The 24,348-nt window shown below is 32.1% G+C and overlaps 1 protein-coding gene across 1 annotated transcript in view; it reads left to right on the forward strand.

Moving 5' to 3' along the window:
- The first annotated feature begins 2,482 nt into the window (after positions 1–2,482).
- The window catches only part of LOC117112733, a 34,379-nt gene continuing 12,513 nt past the window's right edge, over positions 2,483–24,348 (forward strand). The window contains exons 1-11 of the mRNA XM_033255880.1: positions 2,483–2,655; positions 6,014–6,471; positions 6,758–7,244; positions 13,003–13,139; positions 13,512–13,644; positions 17,304–17,489; positions 19,185–19,359; positions 20,491–20,564; positions 20,905–21,017; positions 22,457–22,671; positions 22,866–22,983. Coding sequence (XP_033111771.1) covers positions 6,023–6,471; positions 6,758–7,244; positions 13,003–13,139; positions 13,512–13,644; positions 17,304–17,489; positions 19,185–19,359; positions 20,491–20,564; positions 20,905–21,017; positions 22,457–22,671; positions 22,866–22,983 — 2,087 coding nt within the window. The 5' untranslated portion in view covers positions 2,483–2,655; positions 6,014–6,022. The remainder of the gene's footprint in view (positions 2,656–6,013; positions 6,472–6,757; positions 7,245–13,002; positions 13,140–13,511; positions 13,645–17,303; positions 17,490–19,184; positions 19,360–20,490; positions 20,565–20,904; positions 21,018–22,456; positions 22,672–22,865; positions 22,984–24,348) is intronic.

The raw sequence follows: 24,348 nt of genomic DNA on the forward strand, positions 1-24,348 counted from the left end.
CGAGTCTCACTGCTGATTAATTATTCAATAGTTATCTGACGTCATTTTAGGCTTCCTACATTCTGATTGGCTAAAAGAAACATATATTTGCTTATGTGTACTGCAGAAAAAAAATACGCTCCCCGGACGCGATGTGAACGCACAACCGGAAATCGTAACCGGGCCCGGATTCCGGTCCGGAATCCGGGCTTGATGTGAACGTAGCTTTACTGCTAATCTTTTAAATAATAAACTCTCTTACGTTATTTATATATAATGATGTGTTACACTTTCCTTATTTATATATAATGAAACCAGTAACCTTATTATATAAAAATGATGTTGGTTACCCTTTCATTATTTATATATAATGAAATCAGTACACTAATTATATATAAATAATGAAAATGTTAACGCAATTATTTACATATAATCTTTTAGACGTAAATGCATTATATATAAATAAAGAGTGATATATTCAATTATGTGTTAAATAATGAATTATATATAAATAATTGTGTTAAATAATACATTTACACTTGGAGCCTCATAATAATGGCAACCCTGTATGGTACACGCTTTGGCAAGAGAGGGCAGTCAGCAGCGAAGAACGATGACCTTCGTGCGCCTTTTAGTCCGTCTGAGCATGGTCTGAGTCACCGGTAGCGCATGTTTTCACGTCCTTTAACTTTACTAGCACATTGATGTAGCTTTATAGAGAAATCCACCACATGGCGATTCTTCAGCTGATTACAATTTCAAAGGATATCACTTTCGTAAATAGCAACACCCAACGGTGCATCCAAATGTAAGAAAAATAAACATAAACTAAAAGTCAATTAAAATAAAATGTATATACAAAGTAAAACTTATTGGTTATATAAACAAAAAACGAAAGAAAGAAAAAGGATGAAAGTCAATCGATCAATATGGCATAGGTATTAACAGCTAATTAATATACAGCTTAGAACTGTAGAATTGATCATATAGCTTCTTATTTATGAACAAATTAAAAGGGAAAACAAAAACTAATTAAAGAATAACAGGTGGTAATAATAATGTGACCATGGGATTTATATATTTCGGATCTTAATTTCCATGTGCGCCTGCACCTTCGAGAAATACTTTACAGTAATCATCAAATATTTCTGCTAATTTATGATTACTAATTTGGTCATAAAGATTTATTGAGAAATAAATTATGTTTATAATCTTAAGATCTAGTTGGTTAAGATTCCCAAAATTCACCTAATCCCAATTTAACAAGATCATTTTGTAAATCTTTAAAAACCTTTTCTCTAAATGGCTGGATTTTATCACAAATAAATAAAAAATGGTAGGTTGTTTCTTTAAAATTACGGGAGCATAATTTACGAAACCATCATTTTTTACAGACCATCTCTGCTTTTACCCTCTAAATTTAGAGAGTTCGTTCGGTGTTTTGAATTTAAGTGGAATTCCTTTGTCTGGCCGAGGATTGTAATATAATAAATTATATATAACGAGCTTTTGAGCGGTAAGAGTTACCCTCTTAAAATATAATCACTGTCTTATCTTTATAATAATCAGTGACAATTATACCAATACCTTCAGAGGCTTCGAGCGGAGTAGCCTATGGGGTGGAATAAAAGTACAGGAAGAACTTCAGAACCCAACGGAGCATCCACCAAGCATGAGGAATGGTCATCTGCTGATACTAACTTTTTAAAACTTATTGGCCTCAATTTTAGGTTTTGTAGCTCAGCACACGAGTCACTCATTTAGATCTGATAGAAAACCCCTTTAAATCGAAGTTCTTTGCGACCACACTTAGGGTGGGTGGGTTGTGGTGTGGGATTATTGAGTGGTCGTTTCACGTGGGTCAATTTACAAATGCCCAATCATTATTATTTAAATATATGTTCTTTGAGATTATTATTTTTTCCATTTTTAAATGTCAGTTAATAAAAAATCACTTAAATGGTCCAATTTGTTCTTTTTCTATATTTGAAAGTGAGCCTGAGTTGGCCATTGGTAGGCCTATCCATAAAAAATTACATTTTCTTCAAATTTATATATATATATATATATATATATATATAATGTAGGTCTAATTGATATGCGTTTATTATTAGATTTTACTTTTTGTTTTGTCGGGGTCAAATTGAGACAAGCTTCGCTTCTATTTTTGATCTTAATTAATTAATTTTAATGTTGTCCACTTTATTTATCATTTGATGTATTTGATTAATTAATTGAATAAATGTTAATTGAATTGAATTGAATTTTGGCCTATGTAAAATGGATTTGTAAAAACAGAAGGACCAAAAAAAAAAACAGATCATTATCTACAGAAGTAATTATTAAAAACAATATGTAATAATACATACAGGCGGCATACATATTTAATTAATTACAGAGAACACTCGTTTTTGTGAGTTTTGCCCTGGTTTCACCAGAAGTTGTGAACACACATGCGCAGAATATACACAGCCTAAGCTAGATGGTCATGTTGTAGATGTCGCTGCAGGTAGATTTAGCGATACCAAGGATTTATACTTTTTAGCGTACGTCGGGAGACGCTGTTGTCTTCATAAATAAAACCAAACCCTGCTTAACCACGATGTTATTGCGCCTAATTTCGAACCGACCGTGCCGTTTCTTATAAATTAGATATTTGTTGAAGACATATCTAATGTAAGTAGTAAGCATGACGTTGTATTAAAAACCTATTCACCATATTTTCTGTCGTTCCCCAAAGTCCTAGGCCTAGGGCCTGGCTAGGCCACACTAGCCTAGGCCCTAGGCCTAGACTAGTAGGGATGGAATAGCCTAAAAGATGGTCTTAGTCCTTCTTAGTCTTACTCTTAGTAGAAGGTCCAAACCGCCATAAGTCAGCTATTTTAGGACTGTGATTTTGTCGGTATGTAATACTAATACTAGTCAAGACAAGTATGCCTATTTACAATTTATATGCACATACTTAAACTTGTGCTAAAAGAAGTGGGTCCCAACCAAATCATCAACTTCTGCTATACAGTAGTGAATGGTTCACGCTCGACATGGTTCATTATTGTTTACATTCAAATAAATAGAAAAGACTGAAAAGACAGTGCTGTGGCCCGGTTGGTAAGGTATCTGCAAAGACATTTTATTTCATTTATTTATTTGAACATACAAATACATAATGAATATGGTCAGGGGAAAAAATGAAAATATATCCTGTGTGACCTCTTCTAATATGAATTAATAATATTAATTTATCCACAATTGCTATTTAGTATGGCGCAACCAATCGAATCCTAGACATTTGCCTCTTCTGGCCAAAACTTAAAAAACTTGTCATTCTGGAACTACACCAACCCAATGCACATTTAAGGCAGTTTTTAAAATGAATATTCACCTCTGGTTTCCAATTGATGCTGGCCATGAGGTATAATAAGGTCAACCTTATCCTCATTAAACGTTTACAATGCCTACGTACACTGTAAACTCTGCAATAAACCCATACCGTTCTTGTCGGTCTTTGGCGACAACCTCTCAAACTTGCAAAATTTCATCCTTCTCAATTTTTCATGTTGTAGATGAACCCACGTAGGCCAAGCCCCCTCTTTTAAGAATTGGAAATTTCTAGTCGGTGTAATTTCCTTTTGAATGAAATTTCTATTTTTCTATTTTTACTTAAATCTTTTTATTTGTTATTTTTATATTTTCAATAATTTTAATAATTTTTTTCACTATTAGACAATTTATTTGTCTTTTTCCCTTGTCTGTCTTGTCTTCTTTTTCCTCTTAGTCTTTCTTCTTTTGTAATCTGTTTGGTCTCCAGTCACGCTAGCCAGACCACTTGCAGTTCTATGCCCTACTGTTGTTCTATACTGTTAGCCACATGGCATCCATGATGCCTGTTGTGTTAGAGTGAATTGTGCGTGATTATATACAGATATTTGCATTATGACTGTTAATCATAGGTAAAATTTTCTGCTTTCTATAGATGAATTAATATATAATTTCTTGTATGCAATTTTGGTCTCTTTTTTTCTAACCAATTTTTAAATTTTACATGGCCTTATTTATTTTTGAGCAATGTTGCGCAGGCTGGATTAAAATCTTGGCGGGCCCCATGTTGAATACATGGGGCCTATCTCGGATATTTAACATTCTGGTGGCCAGGACCAATTTGTTGGGAACAGCAACAGACAAAACTCTGTGCTACTATTGAATTATTCCATTTTTGCAAATGTTATCCAATTGATGATATTTTTTGTCATCAATGATGCATTGTTTTAGATAAATTAGGGAGTTTTGCAGTAGCGTATCTAAAGGGGATGTGACCCCTAAACATCTTACCACCCAGGTTTCCCATTGAAGTAGCCCTAGTTAATAATTACCTCATTATTATCACTGTATTATCATGGGGAATTAGTTAAATTCCTCCATGGTATTACTGTATCAATCTACGGTGTACAGTACAGTAGCACCTTAAGCATTACTGCAGTGGATTTGTGCGCTTTATAAATCGTATTATTATTATTATTACTAATTAGTGTAGTACTAGACCACCCCTCACTGGATCATGAGAAACTCGACCATGTTTCATTTGAAAAAGAAAGTACATTTGATTGGTGCCAATAAGGTTTGAGCGCAGTAATTGAATAACATAACACGACTGTATTGGATTGACCGGATTTCAATTATTGTTTATAAATAGATTTAAAGGAAATGTGATACATAGGGATTTCATAAAATAAATGAGCATTCAGTCTATACAGCTGTACTCAAGAGAAAATTTCAACAAATCATTTTACATTGAGCCGGTTACTTCCTTATATTGCCTGCACAGATTGCAGTTTGTATACTGGCGAGACAGAGGGACACTGAAGCATTCTGTACATAGTAGTTGTCAGACATTGAAGGAGAAAATTCCTGCTGTCTTTCAATTTTTTTTAATTGTATTAATACCTAAAACACTCAAGTTTGACTCTCATCATACAGCACTTTACAAGTCCACAATTTTTTTAAATTGTATTAATACCTAAAACACTCAAGTTTGACTCTCATCATACAGCACTTTACAAGTCCACCTACTACAGTATAGTCAGAGCCGGGGATAAAAATAATTTGTATACCTCCCTGGTCAGAGTAAAGTATGATGACCTTCCCAGTGGTCTCCGACATTAAGCGCATCTGTACAGTACTGTAGGCCTTTTTTCTAGACTTCTTTTTCAGAACCACTACTAATTTGAATGGTAAAATATTGAATTGCTTAAAAATATCATAGAACACAGATCCAAACACCTATGAATCCCAAATATAATTACTGTACCAGACAGTTAAATTTTTGTCTTTGTAAGTACTGTATATTCTACTATGTAGGAAGGGTATTAATTTTTCATTCGCCATGAAATGTTTTCATGCTCTAAATTTCAAGGAAATAGAGATGTTGTGTATTAAGTACAAAGGTTAAAATTTGTTTCATTGAAACACAGATAAAAACACCTATGAATCCGGAATATAATTACTGTACCAGACAGTTTACTTTTGTCTTTGTAAAGTATTAAAATATAGATGTATTAAGTACAAAGGTTAAAGTTTCTTTCTATTTTTAATTTTTTGCAGTTTTACGTTGACAGTAAAATGTTAAAATCCAAACAGAAAATTTAAAGCTGTTGAAAGTTGATTGAAGAGAAAAAATATTTTAGAAACACTGGATAAAAAACACTGGATAGAAAATGAAAGTATTGTGCTGCTGGTAACTTTGTCTTTTTCCATTAAAGCTGAAAAGTATCAAGCTGTATACAGTTAGTTACTCTACTGAGTTTTATTCACATTGCACAGTAGCCATTAAGGACAGGAAAACCACAAAGGGTTTTGTAAGAAGCTTACTAAAACTACTTAAAAACAATACAACAATGCTGTCTGTCTGCATTGCATACAGTAGTACAGTATGTAAGAATGAAGTAAGCCAACAGCATGTAAATACGTAGACTAGTATTATGCTAGTGATTTCCTTAGGATTATGTGATTGATTTTTTTTTTTTACCTTTTTTATTAGGGAATCAAAATGCCGATCAGTGCTGGAAATGCACAGAGGTGTCTCAGACTCTTGCGGGAATTCCAGGATGATTTAAAATCAGAGCCGATCTCAGTACAGGAGGACGTTAACCGGAGCGCACATGCCCTGGAACTGTTTCTTAATGGAATTGATTCAGGTGGTAGTCCAGAAAAAAATGACGACCTAAAATCTCCACATCGGAGGGACACGGAATTAATACAAGTTATAGTATTTACGAACCCTCCTCCATCTATGCAAGAATTGGGAATATCGTTAAAAGCAGATAGAAGCCTACAGAATTACACATTCTTGAAGAATAAACCACTTGTCGGAAATATTAAAATAAAAAGTGTGACACCAGAGAGTGTTGCCTCTTTCACCGGAAAACTGCAAACAAATGATGAAATTTTACAGATAAATGAAAAAATATTAGAAAGGTGTTCTCTTGAAAGAACCAAGTAAGTTCCTCCTGATCAGGTTGATATGTTTTATTGTTTTATTTACTAAATTTCTAGGTAGCATTGTAAAATGTCTACAGTAGGTAAAATACCTCAATAACTTGAGGATTGCAATGAGTGCTAATTGTACAGTAGGTACTATGTGAGTAGATTTACATCTTACATCCCTGACATTTAATTATTATTTTACAACTCATCTCAAGGTATTATAGGACAGATAATGATTTTGTATAAAAAACTAAAATTTAATACTTTGTCATTTAGGTATATTAAATTTTCTTTGCAGATTTTTATTGGAAAGTGCTCTTCGTTCTGGTAAACTTTGTCTTACAGTGCTTAGAAAAAGTAAGCGAAAGGCTCCACTGCCACCACAAGTGTCTGTTGAATCCAGTGACTTGGTAGAGAAAAGGGACATTCAAAATTGGATTGAGAAGAATGTTGTTGGCGGAAAAATTGTGATGGACTGGGGTCAGGATGAAAATTCTGACCAGAACAACAGTGAACATTTCCTATCACCATACGGAACTAGTTACGGAGGAATTGATAAAAATATGTTTGAACGTAATCAGGAAAAGCGCTTGTCCGGAACAAAGCGGAGACGAGATCTGCTGGGAAATGCGGAAGATATGGAGAATATGATGGAGCAGCAACTTTCGGATGTACCACCAACAAAAACTGTAAAGGTTGATGGAACATTACCACCACAATCACCTCACAAAATCTCTAGGAATGATTCAATATTATCTAATGCAGCGCAGCAAGCAAAGAAAAAGGTATGTTTCAGTTTCACTTTAGTTAGTCAACATTTATTGTAGGCTGTTAAATTTATAATAATAATACTTAAAATTTGTTGCATGGCACAGTGCACATCAAACTACCCTTAACTCAAAATTATGCTATGCCGACACTCTAGAATTTGCAACCTATCTCTCTCTTGTTTTTCTTTTTTTTTAGTATATATTCATATATCATAAATGACCATATAATAAAGTGAAGCCATTAGAAACCTTGGTAGTACTATGCTTGACATAGAATTAGCATTAATTCTAGGGATACTGTAGTGCAGTTGTTTTTAGTCTTCACAATTATAGTCCTAGTAAAGTTACAGTACTTTGAGGTTAGAATGCAACGATCTACGCATGTCAATACAATTTAAAGACAGGACATGCCATACATTATTATAAAATGATTCTATATGCATTCCATTCAATATTGTTTGCATTTAGTTTGATTAGAATACTGTATAAACACCATTGTCAAATTACCGAATAATTATTGATTTTGCCATACTGAATAGTCCTCTCACATGATAATTTTAATTTTACCTACTGTACTACAGTATACAATAATCTATAGATTAGTGTAGCTCTACCATGCTATTCCTGACTAGAAACATACAGCATGACCATGGATATATTAATATTATGTAGGTCCATATTCTGGCTGTTGAGTTCCTACAAAAATGTCGCCCTTTTTTATTTACACACAGAAAACCAATAACCAACACTTCCTTTTATTTAATAATAAAAATTTAATAATGATAATCTATAGTAATTTTAATAACATTGTTATTTATTATTTTGTAATATTCTGTAGTAATATAATTTATTTGCTTAATCAAATATCAGAGTTGAGTTGAAAGCTTGGTGGTAAGATCATTGCCATCTAATCCAAGGTCCTCGGTAGAAAGTCAGTCTCAAAGTTTTTTTTTTCCTCATGACTAATGTAATTTTTTTCAGTAAACTTGTTGTGTGCAGGTTAAAATTGTTTGTACAGTATGTTGCTTATGTTTAATATTGTTTAATATAATTGTTGAATATTGTCTGTTTCATTTGTTGTTGACTTTTTTTATCGAACAAATGATGCTTACAGTAATTAATGACATGTAAGGTTTTATTTAGTTCTGTGTCCCTGCCATTATTATTGCAACTAGCCATTACTAATTTTTTATTGAAATTTTAATAATTTATAGTAATAATAATGTGGTGGTGCCAGCGTCTGAAGTCGGGGGAGGGGGGAGGGTGGGGACAAGTGAGGGGAAAGGTACGATTTTAGGTGGGAGGAGGGAAGGGTTCCTGGCGAGAGCAAAGTGGGTGTTGTTGGGTGTCGATTTCGAAAGTGGTCCATGGGGTGGCGGGGAGCCCCGAAAAATATGACAATTTAGGGGTTCCAGAGGCTTATTTAATCGATTTTATATTACAACTAATACATAGAAAATCATATTTTTTTTTGCCCTGATGAATTGTGGTTTCTCTTCTTTTTTGTGGGGAAAACTGGGATAAAAGCCCCCCCCCTGCCCCTAGCACTGCCACTGGATAAAAAATACTGTAGGCCTGTGTTGTTATTGTAACCATAGGTAGTAGCGTACAGTACTATAGTATATACTGCGGTACTATAGTTTATGTTCAAGTTTCATATTTGTATCTTTCGGTTAGCTGCTTACCCTTTCGATGTACTGTACTTCATAAATATTCAGTCTGAGGTACTGTATACTGTACTGTTAGGTATCACTTGTTATCAACAAAATACTGTTTTACCTGTGAAAGTACAGTAACTGATTTGATTATAATTACAAATGCTATAATGAAGCAAAAAATGCAGTTTATTAAAGGACACTTAAAAGTCCATTGACTGCTGGTTTCATTTAATTTCATTTGTTTATTCCGGTAAAGTACAGAAGCAAAACATGAACTGAGGAAAAGCCACGTGCTTGCCTGGAAGAATCCATTAGCAAAAAATATCATTTTTAGGGGAAATCCTAACGAACATAATTTAAATCATTGTTAAATTATAAAGAGCCAGTTTGTGATTCCCAGTCAGAAATACTGTCTTTTAAATTCTGTGGAAAAAATTGAATTTGTTAATTTTAAAGAATAAAATAATGTGGGTTAAACCTTAAAATCTGATACAGACCTAAACAACAAAGTCTTTACTGATTTATATTCCTACAGCATGTAGTTCCTCTGGTATACAAGCCTAATCGCCTTGAACATGAAAATGGACTGATTTAGGGGTGGGGGTGGGCTTACAGTATACCCAGGGAATCCTCTGTTCAGGAAAAAAACTTTGTGTATTGGCCAATAAAAACTTTTAACACTAATGCTCAATTCAAAGCCAAACTTCACAAATGTTTTGTTGTGAAAGTCAGCTGAGCAACTCATTCAAATCATACCATGGGCTTTAGCCAGGGAAATTGCTGTACACGAAATAGGATGTAAAGTTACTAGACGCAGGGGTTAATCCAGTAGGGGGAAAGGGGGAGCATGTGTCCCCCCCATTTTCCACTGAATTTTTAAAATTTCAATGCAAATCAAGGTTATGTGCTACTCAATTACCTATTCTGAAACTGTTGTGTGTGTGCAAACCCAATAACAATATAATGTTACTAATACTTACTTAGCAGCCCTAGCATATAATGTGCTATATTATATTACAGGAAATTTAAAGCTAAGTTTGTGCTAACGGAAAACTTTGTCATCAGACCATGCTTTCCTTGAGGCCATTTGTGCGAATCATTTGTTGCTATCTGTAGTAGAGTGAATCAAAGGAATGTTATGATAGGATGACATGCTATGTCAGTACATGATGTCTTAACAAAATGGTTGCCTCAGGGCTCAATAATTAATGTAGGATAAAATACTGTAATTAAGCAATTAATTCTTCATTTGTTGGACTTCCGTTTCTGTTAATTGAAACGATACATTGGGTAAAAAAAATCTTTAATGCATTACATTTTATTGATGATGATATAGGGCTTGTTTTGTAAATTATAATAAATACTTTAAATTAAATTCTTCCTTTATATAATTAATTTTAAAAAAAGGGCAAATGTTTTTAGATAAAATAATTTGAATTCTATTACATTTAAACTTTGATTTTTGTAGCCCAAATGTGATAGTACAAATGTACTATACTGTAAACTCATCCTGATGTCAGTTTTCTTTTCCTATGATTGTGTGTTGTTTAATTTAATTTTTTTTAATTTGTTTTTTAATTATTTGTCTTTATTCATTACATTTGAATCCAACATCCAATTACAAAATGTGCGCAATTCCAAGTTTACCAACTACTGATACTGTACCAAGACGGTATTAAATACCTCCTTGACTGTACAGTACCTAAGATTTTGAAAATTTATTTAGAGAAATTTTATTATAAAAGTTTTTATGATTGTTAATTGGAAATACTGTATTTAGTAATTATAGTCCACTACAGTAGTTGCCAGTACAGTAATTACAGTAGTTACACAAGTAGAACTTTTTTGTCAGAAAAAATTAGCTTTTTTTCCCTTCATTCTTACTCATACCGCGTTTGAGGTAAGACGTGTTTGGTGAGCTCCTCATTGTTCCATTGTTCTTAATAAATCATTGTGTCATGAGCAGGCAACATGGCATTTAGTAAGCTTAACACTCACACTTGCTCAAATCTTCAAGAACCTGAACCAGGTGATTTTGAGATATTTGTAAAAACCTTACTGCAATCTCTGATAGAAGGCCAGGCCAAAATTAAAGAAGATTTAAACCAAGCGATTGAACAAAACTTGGCAAGAATAAAATGTATTGAGGAAGCTGAAGATGGAACTTCCAAACGCCTTTCTCTAGGCCTATTAGATGAAAAGGTAGGAATGTACAATCTTCTGAATTTTAAAAACTGCTGTAGAAGCAATACAACTAAAGTGTTTTATCTGGTGTAATATGGTGTGAAGAAAAACAGGGGACAAATACTGTATTTCTCTGCCCAAGAACATTCTTAATCACATTGAGGATCCCATTTCACCAATCAAAGAGACACATGGAGTCTACATGGAAAAATATATCCTCGTCGTAACTTTTTACCTACTGTATTACTTGGCTCTAATTTAGAAATAATACAGTAGTACAGTACTGTATGGAAAAGAAGAATAGACGACTAAATGATTCTGCATACTGTACTGTATTTGATGTCTATATTATGGTAGAGGTACCAGATGTTTAATGCTTAACGGTTGCTATACTTAGACAACTGATACAGGCCAAATAGAACTTTACGTTGTGCAGGGGCCCCCGACCTATCATCTGAATATCTGTTGTTTCATTTTTCTTTTGAAAACAAAGAGCCCAAAATACTTTCCAGTACTATTTCTTAATAGATTCACAATTTAGCAGTATGATGATTTATAATTTTTTTTAAATGTCAAGTTATAAAATTGTACATTGAAAAAAATAGAAAAATATAACACGACTTTGCACCTGGATTATTTTGACCTTTACATCAAAATTCTGGAATCCAAGACAAGCATCAAATTGATTTCTAAAGTCTTGGTGAGCTTCTAATTCCAATGGGATGTATGGTAACTACTGATAGTATAGCAAAAGGCAAGATCTTAACTTGCATGTTTAATTAACATTTAGTTAGTAAGTTATTAGGGAGTTATGGTAAATACTGTATTTTTAAGTCTGAGGGTTCTGGTGAAAATTACAGTTTAGCAAGTTAGGAAGTCCTAAATATTAGTCGATATTCTAAGTATGTAGACCTACTGTAATATTAAGGTTTAGGAGTCTATATTTTTACTTGGTGATTTGTTCTCAAATATGATTGGTAGTGAAGTACTTGTATTTACTGTAGCATGGTCAGAATCACTAAAATCCATGATTATAGATTTTGAATTAATTCCTTTGGATAAAAAACAAAGTAAAAGTCTGTAGTGAATAGTAAGCTGAGTAGTTTTTTTTTTTTCTTAGGAAAGTACAGTGATGTTACCATGATGCATTAGCTTTTTTTTTTCAAACCATGTTTTGTAGAAGAAACCCTTCCAGCATATTCTGGAAGATCGTCTGATATTCTGGGCCCCTCTTTAAAATATTATATAACATGATGCTTTTATTAGCAGTCTCTTTATGAGGCTATAGTGAGTGGAGTTGTTTTTTGTCATGAAAAAAAAGTCTTCCTGTCAAAGGAATTAAACGCAGGACCCTTGGATTAGAAGGCAAGCATCTTAACAACTAATACTCCTTTTTGCCTTATTCATATTTTATTGTACTATTAATGCAATTTAGAATACTGTAACAACAATATTTAATTATATTACTTTATTTTATTATTCTAACATTACATTTATTTATTTTTAGTTACTGTATTATTCAAATCAAAAATTCTTGCATAAAACATTCCATATTTATTACATTTATTGTATATTAAATGTAAATATATACAAAATAATAGAAAGAATATTAATGAAACGTGGATGTAACAATATATTAAATTAATGCATAAAATAATATCAACTAATGAATATGATTAATTTAAACATGGACATAGTAATCATTACATATAAGATTATCAAATTTCAGTCTTGTAAATCAAAATATGTACAGCCAGGTTGTACTGTATGCTTTCTCCATTACATGCTTCTATGAATTATTCTAATCAAATCACACAACCTACCCATCCTCAATAATTATATTTCTGATATCTTATTGAGCCATGTAAATTATAAATGGAATTTCTTTTCCTAGAATTCCTCAAATCTTGAATAATGTTTTTTCTCCTTAGAAACGGGAAGTAGTTAAGATGCATTTGGTTAAGGATGAAGGAGGACTTGGAATACAGATTGCTGGGGGTAAAGGTTCAAGAAAGGGGGATGTTGGGATATTTGTTGCTGGAGTTGAAAAGGACAAGGCTGCTGAAAGGTTTGTAAAAACTTGTTAATGTTAGTTGTATTTTGATGATTATTGATCAATAAGTTAATCAATTGTTGATAATAGTAATAAATATATTTTTCAACATAACTTCTGACTGATTATCTTAAACTATTCAATATGGTATTAGTTAATTTACCAAATTTATTTTGATAAAATTATTTAAAAATAATTTTATCACACTGTGTTAATTATAAGCTACGGATAAATACAGTAGTACAGTACAATTGTTTTACACAAATTAGACAGTTATCATCACAAACACATTACATATTTATGAAAGATAGTGATATATATACAAAAACTGAATATTGAAATGAGGATTTTATTAATCACAAAATTTCTGTATTTTTATTTTTCAAGGGATGGAAGACTTCAGAAAGGTGATGAGATTCTGATGATCAATGGACATAATCTGATGTGTGTGACGCACAATGAGGTCGTAGAAATCCTGCGAAATGCTAGTAATGTTGTCCAGCTTGTCGTTGCACGCAAGGTATGTTTAAACATCTCATTTTGGTGTAGTACAGAATTCCTGTAATTGACACATGAAAGTTTTTTTAGAATTATGCATGTGACATTTGAGCCAGCATTTAGGCCGAGCTTAATAATAATTTAGTTTTTGTCCACGCCTGCTTCCTTTTTTGCAGGTACCATACCTCATTTTTTCTCAGCATTGAAATCCTTTAGTGCCTTGGAAAATTATTACAGTATACATAAAATTCCGGTAGTGCCAATTTTCATATTCCACTATTTAAGGAATACAGTATCCATCTAGATCAGATTCAGTGTTATTTGTTTTCCTGCTTAGACTTGCCATTAATGATGGATTCCATGTTGCTACCCCTTTTTTGCCACCTGGCCCATTGCCACTTAGGCCTCTTGGCAGCAACAGGCCAGACCACTTTAATTGCGTGTACTATAGATACACCCCTGAGTGTTGGGAAATACTGAAAGTACCTCATGAACATACCGTATCTGTGCTACTTAAGGAGCATTGGACTAAATTTTCATAGAATTGCTTGACAAAAAATGTGTACACTTTAATAATGTAGCTAATCTGTGGTTTTCCTCTTTGTCTTTAATTACCATGACTCATACACTTTACACATGCATGCCATGTTCACTTTAAATGCAGATCACAACATGAGTACTGAATTTATTATAATCGGTATTTGTTATTAAAATTAGCTTAGCATGCTACAGTAGGAAAAACATGGAGCATAATTGCTTAGGGTGATATATCTACTGTCATATCTCGATGAACTTCTATTTTTATCTTTTAATTTTCGGTTTATAATTCCTTAAAAATTGTAGGGCTGTTGACACTTATCAAGCTATTTAGTGCTTAAACACTATCGTTCTCATTGTGGATTTGAAATCACATGTCATTAGCTGATTTTTACAAGTGTTTTAACAAGAAATAGGCATAAACGATAATGCTATAATGTTGACACTACATGTACACTCAAATAAAATTTTAACTTCCTATAATGTAAATATTTAAAATAGATTGTCTTGGCAGATATTATTTAAAAACTAATAAAAGGATTAATAATTGTAATGATATAATTAATGTGAAATATAAAATAATAAAAAAAAAACATGTGAATACTAAAAGTGGTGGAAAATTGTGTTTTGTTTTAATAATGCTAATCATTTAAAATTTAACCTATTTTCTTTTTAAATTTCTGAAATTCAGACATAGGTTTTAAGTGAATACTGAACATAATATAATAATTTTATAAATATGTCAATATTGTAAAGCTAATAAAATCTAACTTTAAATCTTGTAGTTTAACCATTATGTTTATTACTGCAAACATATCTGTGCATAAAAAAGTATTGTATTGGTCATTGTTCACTTAATTTAATAAATGATGGATTTGAACCATATCACAGCTAGTGACAATCATGCAAGTTTTAACTGTATGATTAAATATATTTTTTTAAACTTTGGATATTTATAGATATGGGCCTCGAAGGGTTGAGGTACAAACGAAAGTAATCTTGTTACTAAAACTGATAAATGTTGATAAAAAAGATAAATAAATAAAGTGTAATTGTAAAAGTTCAGTACCATTTCATCCTTGTATTAAATTTGGACCTCTCCTTCATTCAGCAGTTGAGGTGATTAGTTCTTACAAAGTAGCAGGTCCAAAATTTGACTTACTGTAGTGCATCTTAAAAGACTCTTATCACTCACTTCAAATACTTTGGAACTACTAAATCTTTTTAACAATATTGTAAAGTGTGTGTGCTTTGAGATAAGACTGATAAAGGTGATGACGTGGGCTAGTGTGTATGCAGGGCCCTTTTGCAGGGCAGTGAGTCTGTATGGAAATAGCCTCTAAATTTATCTAAACAATCAAGTATTGACTCAAGGGATAGAATCAAGAATGGGGGCTCAGTGCTTGTTTTGATGTCACTATATGAGGCACTTAAATTTTAGAGGATTAAATTACTTTGTATACATTTAATATAGTTGAATGTTTATAGAGAAGCAAAGGAAACTTTCTTACAACTAACTTCCTAAGGATATGACTCAACTTTATGATTGATTTAATTGCATATGGGTTTTTTTTTTCTACTCATTTCAGTTTCAATGATATTAACTCATTAGCAACAATTAGCAACAACAATTTCTGATTAACATTGCCTTGTAAAATAGGGAGAGAGGAAATGATTTTAGTGGGCACCTTATAACAAACTGCAATTTTAATGTTTAGTATATTCCCAAAACCAAATTTTTTATTTCATTACATATCTGATGAATTTCAATATTTTTCCCAATTATTAACATGCTCTCACATTTCTGGTGCTTTTGTTCATGTTTTTATCCAATGAAGAAAAGTTAAGGGGTAAGTGGGGTATATAAAAAAAGAGACCTTTAAAGTATTTGTTGGCAAGTGTCTTTTAACCAGTTCCTCGCATAATAAACAAGAAGGATGTGCATACTTTACTAAGTTGAAAAAAAAACATGTTTTTATTGTTACTAAATTGTAAACTAAAATTGTATTTCATCCTGTTAATGGCAGGCTACATGTAGTTTGGGTGTGAAATAGAAATTGAGTAAAACTTACATGGTATAAACAAATAAATACATATTAATAACATTGAGCACTGTTGTTTTATTATTTATCTGTTTGTTTATTTTGTGTTTACAGTGCTACACAGCAACGATATGGAATAGAGGAATACAGAAAGTTCCCGAATTGTGTTAAGAAAATAATACTATTTTCTTAGGATATATTATGATAGTATACAAAAGATTACTGTATTAGGCTGAAGAAATATATGTAGTGTATCCAGTTATGTGTTTCTAAGTTTCTTCACCTTCAGAAGTAATTTGTGCAAAATCTGAGAGACTTAATAGTACTTAGCTGTTAATTATGTTGAGCTTTCCTCAATGGATTAACCAATCAAATACATTGTCTCTTAGAAGTGGGAATGCTGTAGATCAAAGAGGCCTACTGTACATGAACAATATACTAACTCCTCTGAAGCTTTTCGTCCACTGTTAGAACACTAAAGTGATTTTTTTTTTCTAATTGCAAAAGCTTGTCTGAACAAAAAGAGATCTCATTATTTACAGCTGTCATTCTCAGTGTTGTCTAAATAAGACCTACATATTTTATGACTGCAGTATGGAATATGATTATAGTGTGTTTTTTTTTTATAAATAGTAAGATTTCATGCAAATATTTATAATATTAAAGATATTAATGTTTTTTTATTTGATTTCATTCCATTAATTAAATTAAGAAAAAAAAAAGTTAACGGTTCTCACAAGATTTACATAATTATAATCATATTTGTTTCATTTATTTTGATTTTGTGTTATTTATTTATTTAAGTTTCTCTTTTTGTTTTGCTTTAAAAACATAAAATTAGTAAATTTAAACCATTATGTAAGGGGGCTATGGCTTAAAGCTGATCAGACGAGTCTAATCAGCTTATATAACCTCCTCCACAAATCAAATCCAATTGTTTGACGATTTATTATATCTGTATATATTATATTATTTTATTATTATATAATGTATAATATTATTGAATTGTGGAAATAAACATTGAATAGTGCTTTTGGGTAAAATACCCCTTAAAAGTCAAAGAAATTCAATTATTTTGTATGTGTAATTTTGTTTGGTCAAGGTTAAGAACAAGCTGAAGCGTTCGCCATCAAGTTCATCAGACACGTCAGAAAACAGCTCCTGTGTTAGTGTCTTAAGCTCATCAATACGATCTCAGAACTACTTTGTAACAAAAGAGAACTCAGCAGACGAAGCAGAAAAAGAATTATCCTCACCGTCTCAACCCGTATCGGCATCAGGTGATAAGGTGAGCAAAATATTTGACTTTGATAAAATTTAATAATTAAGTATGGTCCTGAGCAAAGGCCAGTAGATATATACCATCGTTTTGGTTTTGGGGGTTTTCTGGTCATAGTTTGTGTTTTGCTATGAAGCTGTGTTTATATGATATTTCTGTATACAAATATTGTCTTAGCGTCCAGATGATTGATTCCAGAAAATATCAGGTCAATTACCTACAGTAGTTTGTATAGTAAATATATATAAAAACAGAACAGAAAAAAAGAATGCTTACTGTGTCTAATGTGAACAATGATTAATAGGGTAAATGATGAGTACTTGTTTTGGACAAGAATGTATAGCTGAATGTATAGTGTAAGATGTACTGTAGTGTAAATGAGAACTGCTTATTCCAAGATAAGCGGTACACATGCTGTCATAGGTTTGGTTTGCTTGTGTCGCATCTGAATTCGGGATTTCCCATTATTTGCCTGTGTTAGTTATCAAGCTAAATGCATGTGAATTCTGGATTGTATAAAGTGGGTTAGCTTTTGTTTGGACGCAATGCCAGCCCAATGCCATATGTCTGAAAATAGCTTTAATAAACAAACCTCAATGTAACTGATGATCCTGTTGACTATGATAAAAGTACAGTACGACTATGGATGTCGTGAATAAATAGTAACAAAACTTGATGATTGAGGAATCGAGAGATGTGTTTCTGATGAAACATAGGCTTAGCCAGTGAGCCGTCCGGTCTTTTGGACGGCCCACAATTATTTAGGACGGCCACTTTTACCGCGACAGCTTGGCATAATCAGCTTGGCCTCCTAATTGGACCTGGTCTACCTTTAGCAAATTCTTTATATTCTTGAAATCTATCAAATGTTACATTAAACTAAAGCAAAATCATATTTACATTTGATAAAAACAACCTTTATTGATTGAATATATGTTGTTTTCATACCAATATTAGGTGGGGATTCCCAAAAATGTAAGGCTTAATCATTGCCTACCTGGTGAAAAGTTCACTTACAACACGCGTCGTGTTAAAAACATTTATACCCCGCTGGAAAATAGACGGTTCTGAGTTGCCCACAATGCATGCAAATGGCTCTGCAAATACAATACTTGAGATTCAGTTCCCCGACATAATATTGTTGGCGTTTGTAACTCTCTGCTTATAATTAATTCATGAAATACAGTAAAGAAGAATTGTTGTTAACGTCACAACTTAAATTTTATTAATCAACAAAATACAATAGATTTAGCCCTATCTCTCGACTTGGAGGACCTAGAGTAGAATTTACACTACACTAAGGCGAGAGATATGCATCTGCATAGCCTAGAAACATTATGTGAGTAACCATAGCCGTGCACAATCTATGTCTATAACTGAAATATCTTTGTGAAAACTAATTCAACACTATTCATTTGAAGACAAAATTTCAACATTTAAACACATTTAAATGCCCTCTAACTTAATTTTCTTATGTTTAGGAGGGGACGTGGCCCACCCATCGGCTCAGGGCCATGCCAACTGGCTTCCATTTTGGACGACCTATTTCGTTTCTCTTGCTACACCCCTGTGATGAGAAACAATTATTTTTTTTATGGCTATCAGATGATGACACTGAAATTGTTGATAGATGGTAATGCATATTTTTAACATTATTATGATTATGATGTAAATAAGAAATAATATGTTTAAAAACTCTTACAGAAACAATCGGTGCCTTGGGTGACCCAGCAGATTTCACTGATCAAAGGAGGTCTTGGCAAGGGACTCGGCTTTACTATATATTCATCTCAAGAACCGGATTCTTCCACCAAAAGTATCTTTGTGAAAACAATCTTCCCAACCGGAGCAGCAGCGGTCGATGGAAGACTGAAAGAAGGTAGTTAGCCGAATTAGTGATAACAAAAAGCTGATGATATCTGAACATTAATATATTTCTGTTACATCCAACAGCAAGCATACACTCATCATTAGACTGATTTAGTGACCACAGAACCATTATGTTCATGTGACATATTGTTGGGACAACATACAGCGCAAGCAGTTTAGAAGTATAGGAAAATAAATGTTATGCATGGCCGGTCAAACCGGGGGCGGGGGGGCCCAGGCCTCCATATTTTTGTAGAAAATATATAATGTCTATGCGTATTTTTGTGTATGATCGGCTCCCTCGTGATTCATATTCTCATTCATCTTACTGGTGAGGGCCCCCCCCCCACTTTCAAAAACGTTCCGCTGGCCCTGTTATGTTGAAGAACAATGGCATACTGATAATGTATTATGGCAAGGAAAAAAATACAATGGTTAAAGATAGTGTTTACTATCATTTCTGCATTCTAAAGAGGGTAGGACTGGGTATACAATGTATGATGACCATTATCAATGTAAATGTGTGTTCATGTCAAAATCATTGGTGATATTGAGGTTATAAATTACTATATAATAATAATAATAATAATTTGGATTTGTAAAGCGCAAAATACATAGGTCTCTATGCGCTAGAAATTTTTTTTGCATGACAGAGGACATTCATAGAGTCAACAAGATGTTTTGATATAAATGCTGTAATAAAACCAGAAGACAGTAACTATGAAAAGAGACAGAGACATTTTGAGATTCAGTGTTTTGATCTATTAGATCATTTTATACTGTAAGCATATTTATTATTTGGTACATATGACGCTTTTCCTTTAGGTTACAAAACGCTTTGTTTCCCTGGTCATTGGTTCCACATGCTTAAGTTTTGCTGCCATATTGGCGAAGTAGCAGGCAACCCCACCAGGTACCTGTTTATACTCCTGTGTGAAGAGAAGCAATGTAGATAAAGTGCCTTGCTCAAGGACACAAGTAAAATGTAAAGTGATGGATCAAAACCCAGACCTCAATGTTGGGAAACCAAACCGTTCCCACTGCGCCAAACCGCTTCCACAAAGTCCTTATAGTTTGACAACTTTTCTTGGACTAGAAATAGTACTGGTCTAATAGAATTCCTAATTATGTTTGTCTACAGGTGATGAGATTTTAGAAGTTAATGGGCAGTCATTTCAAGGACTAAATCACAAGCAAGCACTTGGCAGGTTCAAGGTGAGTCTGTTATATCTTGCTTAATCTTCACTAAATTTTTCTTTATTTATTTTGCTTTTGGATTTCCATTTACTGATTATAATTTACTATACAGATGTTTACTTTTTAAATAAGTAATGAAACAATGATAATATAATTATTGGATTAATAATTAAAAAAAATGAAAAAATATATCGATTACAATGATGACATTGTAATAATAATTTTAATTTGATCCATTTAATAATTTTTGTATTATTAGTTGCATAATCATATTTGTTATGTATTTTCTTGTATTTTTAATACATTCCATAACTTCCATTTCATTACGTTTTACATGCATTCATTTTCATCAAATCAGCAAACGAAAAAAGGGGTTGTAAATATAACAGTTAGAAGTAAGCTGTCCACAGGGCCATCACAGGCCACCAGTAGCCCAAGCTCATCTAGTCCCAAGCTGTGGCCATTTCGAAGGTAAGGAACATCTGAAACGATCATTATCAGCTTTAGCCCATCTCTCATTCAAATCTCATTTCTACTTTATTCAGACATTTTTGATGATCAACTTTGCTCTTACAAAACAGAAATATTTTAAGCCTCGTCAAATTTAGAATGAAAACAAAATTATCAAAATATTGTTTAAATCTTTCTACAATAAATGTAATAATGATTTCAAATACCTCATTTAAAATGTGAAATATTGAAAATATTCACCAAATGTACAAATTAGAGCAATTGATATATGTCACATGTTTCATTGCGTCACTTAAAATTGCCATGAATCCTTGTAATAACGCGACAAGGCTAACGACAGGACGTACACTTCTGAGTCAGTTATCAACAAATCGTTTGTGACTCAAATCGTAGTTGTCAAGATATTGTTGGCCTTAGTATCTTGTTTAAGTTTCACCATGTCTGGCGTTTTAGAAGTGAGGCTTGAAAAGGGGAAAGAAGACTTGGAAGTGCTCCTCATTTAAATATATATACATGTATATAAGTATACATAATAATATATGTATATATAATTGGATTTCTTTTTTTTTTAACTTAAAAAGATAATTCAGCTTGTGCTAAATAATGAAGGGGGTATGATATTTAGAAATTGGAAAAATTCCTTTTGAGAGAAACCTTCTAGTTTGGGGTTTTAAGGAGGATAAAATGTGCTGGTTAGTGACGCAAAAATTTGTTGGTTTTGAAAAGGGGAAAAATTTAGGCTGGAAAAGGAGAATAATTGAATTTTAGTTATGATTCAATTCATTTTTTGTTTTTTATTGTATTAGTTTTATTATTTAGCATTTATATGGCAATTGGAGTGGTGCCAATAAACTCATATTGGCACATTTAAACTGAAAGTGATAGTGTTTGAACATATGAACATGATATTATTTAACAAATTAAAATTATTTTGCTACATTTTGATCTCAGTAAACCTGTATTGGTGACTTTGATTTTGAATGTTATACTTATTTATAAGGTTTGAATTTATTGTTGTGAGGTCTGATATAAATATTGTTTCAAGATATATTATTTTAACATTAGCTAGTTCATTGAGATGATGTATTAAGCTCCCAACTATTACTGTACCATTCATCATAGAAATCATAGAATTATTTCAAAATGTGTTTGTCTGTTCATTTGTTTTTAACATCAAAATTATTATTTTATTCATCTATTCATTTAATTCATTCAAATTATCATTTATTCATTTAGAAATTTGACTTCTTACTATTTTTTTCATTTTATTATCATTTTGTTTATTAATTAATTTATTTGTTCATTTATTTATTACTTTTATCAAAAGTGTAATTTGCTCATTAATATAATGTATACATCAATAAAGTAAATTTTGGACAACATGTTGACTGTTCCATCTTCTGACTACATTTTGGATTTTAATGTTAATTCATTACAAGGAAAATGAGAGATATTGTTTGGTCAAGTAAAGAAGGCAAGCAAGAAGTAGGCTTAGAACACAGAGGTAGTAATGAAATTGAAGAAACCATCACATCAGAAAATGTAAATGAAACATTGGCATCCCCTATCAACACACCAAACAGTACCCCCAACAACTCACCTTGCCGAACCCCCAGAGAAGCTAAGATTACCCATCGTGTCACTCTAGAAAAGGGTAAGTTTCTATAATGAAGACTGAACTAAATGTGGTGATTCACATACTTTAATGTGAGGATATGTGATGTTAATTCGCTTATTTATATTTGAAATTGGCAAAGTCATCAAAACGTCCAGATATACTTTTACATCATAAAAAATATGTAAATATTTTTTTGATTTTATGCAAATCCATTTTGTTTTAACCCTCAGTTGGAAATAGCCTTGGTATTGGTGTCGTCTGTCTGCAACTTCCAGGCTCAGACCAGCGCCGAATCTACGTCCAGCACCTTGCCCCCACTTCTCAAGCAAGGGTGGAAGAGAAACTCTGGTACATGTATATTGTATTTATATGCCTCTAATAATAATAATATCCTTAATATCCTTACAGCTCATGAATAAACATGAGCTTGTCACATGAGAGGAGGTTGTACCTTGCTCTGCCTGGTATACACACAGCGGACCGGCGACTGATTTCGTATATACTTGAATGTGAGGATATGTGATGTTAATTCGCTAATTTATTTGTCTGATTAAGTTTTACAGAAAATTTAAGCTCAAATTTACATGTGTTTTTCACTATATTATGCTATATTTGCAATAATGATAAACAGGAGGTTGAGGAATTCTTACTGTTAAATTAATTATTTAAATAATATATTCTTTTTTAAGGATATAATCAAACTTTTGTCAAAAATAGGAATAATTGCTTATTTAAAAGTATCAAACAAGTTCAAGTCTCCGTAATCAGTTTTCAATTATTTTATAATACTTTAATAATTGAGGCTTGCCATCCGAAAATCATAGTACTGCTGCAACATGTTAAATTGAGTAATTAGAATAAGAATCTGGCAGTATTGTATACTTTATTACAGAGAAGCTAAGAATTTTACTCATAACTTTGGCAATAGTAAATAGATTCCAGTAAATGGCAATTCCATGCCAGGGAGCAAAAAAATCCAAAATTTAAAACTTAGTCTTTCATATCAAATTTGGTATCAAATTAAAGCTTAATGTCTAGAGTTTCTAGGTATAGGATTATTATTTAATATTGATCATGTTATAATATCAAAAATTATGATTTTGTATTAATATTGTTTTTTTCCCAATATATTTATAATATTGGAAAAGTCCATGTAAAATGGTTAATTTTATAATGATAGATACATAAGTGAATTAAAATTAACTTTTGTTTTTTTATTTTCCGGAAATCGTTCCACATGAATGATATCACAAAAGACGACTAAGAAAAATGTCACACTGTTACCAATAAAATGCATTTTTTTCAAATATCTTGAAAATATAAATGTGTAATGAACTGAACATTTTATTCCAAATTGAGTGTATGTGGGTCTATTTAATCCATATACATGTTTAATTATAAATGAACTAAAATATGAAAAATAACAATATGAAATATGTCGCACTGTTACCTTTCAGTAACAGTGTGACAGTCATAATAAGACATTTCATTGAATTTTACAGTGATTTTCCCTACTTAGGTTAATTCAACCTTTACCAGTATAATTACTGTATTATACAAATAGGTTTATTCATAGAGATGAATGTAGTTAATAGCTTTTAATAGCCAACACAAGGTGAAAATATTAATAATAACTGATCGTAAAAATGTCCACTGTTACCACAAAAATTGCTTTTTTCATTTATATCACAAAATAAATAGAAAATAGACGAT

This window comes from Anneissia japonica, unplaced genomic scaffold, assembly GCF_011630105.1.
Source record: "Anneissia japonica isolate Jap-2015-1 unplaced genomic scaffold, ASM1163010v1 scaffold1078_len308785_cov188, whole genome shotgun sequence".
NCBI classification, from domain to species: Eukaryota; Metazoa; Echinodermata; class Crinoidea; order Comatulida; family Comatulidae; genus Anneissia; species Anneissia japonica.